At 33.7% G+C, this 5051-nt stretch overlaps 1 protein-coding gene across 1 annotated transcript; it reads left to right on the top strand.

Annotated features, from left to right (window-relative positions):
• Positions 1–1365: 1365 nt before the first annotated feature.
• LOC120136543 (actin patches distal protein 1-like) lies at positions 1366–4086 on the top strand. The gene is made up of 5 exons (XM_039152543.1): positions 1366–1624; positions 1711–1784; positions 2639–2944; positions 3040–3123; positions 3487–4086. The coding sequence occupies exons 1-5, from the start codon at positions 1391–1393 to the stop codon at positions 3683–3685; spliced, it is 897 nt and encodes a 298-aa protein (XP_039008474.1). The 5' UTR covers positions 1366–1390; the 3' UTR covers positions 3686–4086.
• Positions 4087–5051: the final 965 nt, after the last annotated feature.

Raw genomic sequence — 5051 nt, 5'->3', positions numbered from 1 at the left:
AGGATAACTTTTGTCCCTATAGTAGATTCAATTTATCATTTTCACTCTTATCGTATTTTCGTATCAATTTAGTCATCGAAGTTATTCAATTACATCATTCTATATCATGCCTCTTACTTAAAACCCTAAATTAAGGGAAGTTAAAGATTAAGGTTTAAGGTTTAGGATTATCAATTTAAGGTTTGAAGTTAAATTAAGGTATATAACGATACAATTAAATAACTTTAAAGACTAAACTGATACAAAAATACTAATAGGAGAAAAAATAATAAATAGAATCTAAAATATGGGAAAAGTAACTCTTAAGTTATAATGACGTGTGTTGAGATTATATTGTTAGTATATAAATTATAAAAAAATTAAAACTAGTTTTATATATTTATTATAAAATTATAAAAAAAAGTTATATGCCAATTTAATTACGTAATTTCGCTTTCACAGAATTAATTAAAAACTGTTAATTTCCCTCTTAAATGGACAATTGACCATTTTTACTCATGATTAACATCTCATGGGTGTTATCGGTTTTGTTATCGTTTAAATAATAAAATCGGTAAAAATTATTTAAATTTTTCTGATAATTATCTAAAATATTATGTTAATCCGATCATTTTTTAAGCCTAATAATATTTTCGATATTTTATTTTTAAAAATTCGATAAAAAACATCTAATAATAACAAAACCGATAACGTCTAATAATATTTTTATATTTTTACCGATTTTATTATTTAATACAAAAATAAAATCAAAAACACTTTATTTTAACTGTTTTTTAATCTGTCGGATCGAAATTATTTCTGTGGCCAAGTTAGGGTCTGTCATGAAAGAACATTCTGAATGTCCAACCATAAATGCCCACGTCAGCAAACTTCAAAAACATGACGCAAATAACAGATTTTATACAACCCCGCGCTCGCTTCAGTAGCACGCGCTGAGCCACCTACGTGGGGCCTCATGATTGGTCCTACCTAACGTATCGTCACTAGATATATTTCAAGGCGACATGTAAGTACAACAACTTTAATATAAAGTTAAAAAAATATGTTATTAAAAATAATAATATTTTTTAATATTTTTAATAAAATGATATCTAAAATATTATATTTTATAAAAAAATATAAATATTATACGTTATTTAAAATGTTAATATTTATGATAAAATATTACTTAAAATATTATTTTTTCTATTGAATATGTTAATATTAAATTTTATTAAAAAATAATTAACAAAATTAACATTTTAAAAAAATAATATTTTAAATAACGTTTTATTAAAAATAATTAAAAAATATTAATATTTTCAATATGAATTTTCTTATGTATTAAAACTACCGTACATATTATTTCCCCGCGAGTATCTTCAGTCGCCTCTATGCTTCTTCTTCTTCAATGGCAGATTCTAGCTACCTCTCCACTGTTTCCACCGAAGATGCTGCGAGTTTCGGGTTCACGCGTGATGAAATGTACACCGGTAACCTTGCCGGCACCGTCAATCCATACGATCGTCACTTGTTCCTCCGCCACAAGTCGTATACCGATTGGGCTTCCCGTGTCGAAGAGGACGGCCTCCCTAATCTTCTCTCCTCCGCTCTTAAGTCTCGCAAAAACGACATCCCCTTCAAGGTGCGTTCCTGTCGTTTCGTTCAACTGTCATTTGCTTTTGAGGTTTCAAATTTTCAATTAATCGTAGCTTTTTTTCTTCAATATAGACACTGTTGACGGTTGTTGACGGAGCGGAATCTGACGGCGATGTGCTGATTTTCCCTGAAATGATCAAATACAAGTGAGCTTTCCTTTTTCTCTTTTGATCTAAATTATTTCTAAATTTTGTTAAATTTCGTTTTACATAATCTGTTGCTGAAAAAAAGAGAGAGGAAAAACTGGATTTGAGCCTTACATTTTGAAACTTATCGAGAATGAATATGATTTTTTTCCTCATATGTCGACCGTCCATTAAACATCTGCTTTATATATACATATACGTATAGAATTACTTTTTAAAAAACATTTTCCATGTATTCATCCAACTTAAATCGGGAAATTTCACGTTTGTTATGATTAATACTTGGTTTAATGGAAATCTGTCAAAAACTCAAGCTTATTATGGAGTTAAATGTATTAGGTATTGCTGATAAATATTCCGGTAAAGTACAGGTTATTTTTGTAAATATGTACTAAAGTTTATTTATTATAAAAAGAGATTAACCTAAACATATAAGACATTAAATTGAATAAAATTCTAGCGCCTCCTAAGTCACCGAGGATGTAAGCACATTGCCGAACCTCGTTAAAATTCTTGCGTTCTTTCTGTTTTCTTTACGCGATTATTCAACAAAATGTAATCATATTCTTCTGCTAGTTTATTTGTTGGTTTGAGAGTATTCAAATTGCGGGCTAAGTCGCGTTTACCGCGATTGCGGACATAGCGAGCACTATTGCGATGATTGCGAGTGTTGTAGTCATATAATAACAGTCGCGGAGGACACCGCTACCAATATATCGTGGTTGCGGACCGCTATTTAAATCCCTGCTTAAGATTGCAATTTTCTTTTCTTTTGTTTGAAAAATGATGAGAGAATGCTAAGATTATGAGTGATAGGATTTTGTGCTGAGGCTCTTTTATTATATTGATGGAAGGGGTTTGACTGACTCCGATGTGGATGGCTTTGTTGAGGATGTGCTTGTGAATGTCAAGGCATGGACTTCTGGACCGCAGGAGACGTTATCAGGTTCATATATCTTCGTGTGTGCTCATGGTAATCGTGACAAGAGATGCGGTGTTTGTGGACCGGCTCTAATTCAAAAGCTGAACGAAGAGATCGAGTTGAGAGGACTGAAGGATCAAGTGTTTGTAAGTGCTTGCTCTCACATTGGAGGGCACAAGTATGCTGGGAACTTGATTATCTTCAGCCCCGATTCTGAGGGAAAGATTACAGGAAACTGTTAATACCACCATACCGACATTACCGTGTCATTATGCTTCTATGCCGTCTAATGGATATCCATATTATCCGGTCTTTTACCTCAAACGGTTGCAGGTACGGCTATGTTACTCCTGATGACGTGCCTGAATTACTTGAGCAGCAAATTGCAAAGGGAGAAATAATAGAACGCCTTTGGAGGTTAGTGTTTTTTTATCTATGTTGTGCTCAAGTTGGTAGAATTTGTAGTTTTCTGGTTGGTTCTATTTCAAGGCATATTCATCATTTGAGACAGACTTACTACCTCAATCATTTTTGTTCAAAGTTTTGACTGTCAACTTTGACACTACGTACTTAAAATGCAGAGTATCGGAATCTATTCAGTATTCGCCGGAAGAGTTTATCGGTTACTGTTACTGCTGTTCTCATTGATTGTCTTGTCACCTTAAAATTTTCCTTTTTGACTTCGTGCTTTGCTAGTAGGAAGCTCCATGTCTATTGTGTGACGCATTGCATATTCCCTATTAAGCTTTTAGTTATTCCTTTCTATGTCAACATCTGCAGGGGTCAAATGGGGGCTTCTACGAAGAAGGCGAACAGAAGCTTCCGAGTGAAACTGAAGCTAAGAAAAACGAGAATGAAGAAGCTACTGCTCAGAACACAACGGAAAATGTTGGTGGTTGTTGTCAATTGTCAGGGTGCTAATATTTTCACCTGTTGCATGACTGCTAGCTCAAAACCAAGTGATGAAAAGAGAAGCTAAGAACCGAGAGAAGTGTCTGAAAAGACAGGGATGTGCAAACTGAGAACCTGGGTAGAAGCATGGGACAGCGTGACATTCTCATGGCAGCCGCTGCGGTCGGAGCTGTTGTAACCGTTGCCGTGGCTTATAGCTATTATAGAAGGTCAGGCTGAAAGAATCCTCGTAATCAAACGTTTTTACTGTTTGCTTGTGTGTTCTATATCCTCGTTTTTAGTCGCCGAGGCGGTAGTTAATAAAACAATCCTCGAAACCACGAACTTGTCTAGGAGATTGATACAAATAGCAGGTAATAGGGATGTATTTCAGTTGATATATGTACAAATTAAGGTGCTGTTACACTATATGCAAGGCTTTCGTGTGCTTCATCCCGGTACAGAATGTGGTCAAATTGGTTCGAAACTCTAATATCTTCTCTTGATTTGTTTGGAGACATTGCTTTCTTTCAATGATCTGCACAAGGTTTTCCTTCAACATTATTTATGGTTATGCAGCAAGTGCTTTAACTGGTTGAATTAATTGCCTTGATTATCGATTTCCATCGTAATCTGCTCTACGATCTCATGCTTTGATCGTTTACGTGTCGTCGGAGCATAATCCGAGAGATCCCTTGGAAGAAGTAACAGCTTTCGAGCCATATTCTTGGCCATCCGGGTTACATCTGCAGTGAGTTGAAGCAGCTCCGGAATTACACATTCCATCTAATATCAATTGAAATGAGTAATTTACAGGGTTTAGAGTTAAAATTTCATTAATGTATTTAAATAAATGTTTGTTTATATTAAAAATATTGAAACTCTTAAAGAACAAAATTTTAAATGTCATGAGGTATATGGAAAAAGAAATAGTGATGGTTAATGTCGGAACGGTCCTTAAGCTTTTTTGGGACTATTTCGGGGAGCGATCCAACTTAATCTTGGAAAAAACTAGATTTTAAAATAAAGATCAAATAAATAGGTTTGGAGTCGCCATCGACCTTTAGGTTAGGTAGGTTGAATACCTAAAAATACTTTTAAAATAATTTTAAGAAAAAAATTTTAAAAGATAAAAATTGATATGCGTTTAACTAGAAATTCATTTTGAAAAGGGTTTAGGAGTCAATTACGTGTGGGGAAGGATTATCACCCCACAACGCCTGAAATCGGTACCTAAGAGATTATACGTCATCTAAATATTGAAATTGGCAAATTCGAATAACATTTAAATTATGATCCCTTTTTAGGAAAAATATAAAAGTTGTTATTTTGCACGAACAATTCTCGAAATACCTTCCTTGTCAGATAAGGGGGCATTTCCATTGATTCCCAATACAAAATAATATTACCCAAATATATATATTAATTATATAAAAAAATAAATTCATTCGAAT

This window comes from Hibiscus syriacus, unplaced genomic scaffold (assembly GCF_006381635.1).
Source record: "Hibiscus syriacus cultivar Baekdansim isolate YM2019G1 unplaced genomic scaffold, ASM638163v2 tig00110633_pilon, whole genome shotgun sequence".
NCBI classification, from domain to species: Eukaryota; Viridiplantae; Streptophyta; class Magnoliopsida; order Malvales; family Malvaceae; genus Hibiscus; species Hibiscus syriacus.
This window is presented reverse-complemented; position numbering and strand designations above follow the sequence as displayed.

What these genes read in the sequence shown, in the direction of transcription:
- LOC120136543 (XM_039152543.1), top strand. Translation starts at nt 1,391, where the DNA reads ATGGCAGATTCTAGCTACCTCTCCACTGTTTCCACCGAAGATGCTGCG. An exon ending in CCTGAAATGATCAAATACAA is followed by an intron (nt 1,785 to 2,638) that starts GTGAGCTTTCCT and finishes TATTGATGGAAG; the next exon opens with GGGTTTGACTGACTCCGATG. An exon ending in ATAATAGAACGCCTTTGGAG is followed by an intron (nt 3,124 to 3,486) that starts GTTAGTGTTTTT and finishes CAACATCTGCAG; the next exon opens with GGGTCAAATGGGGGCTTCTA.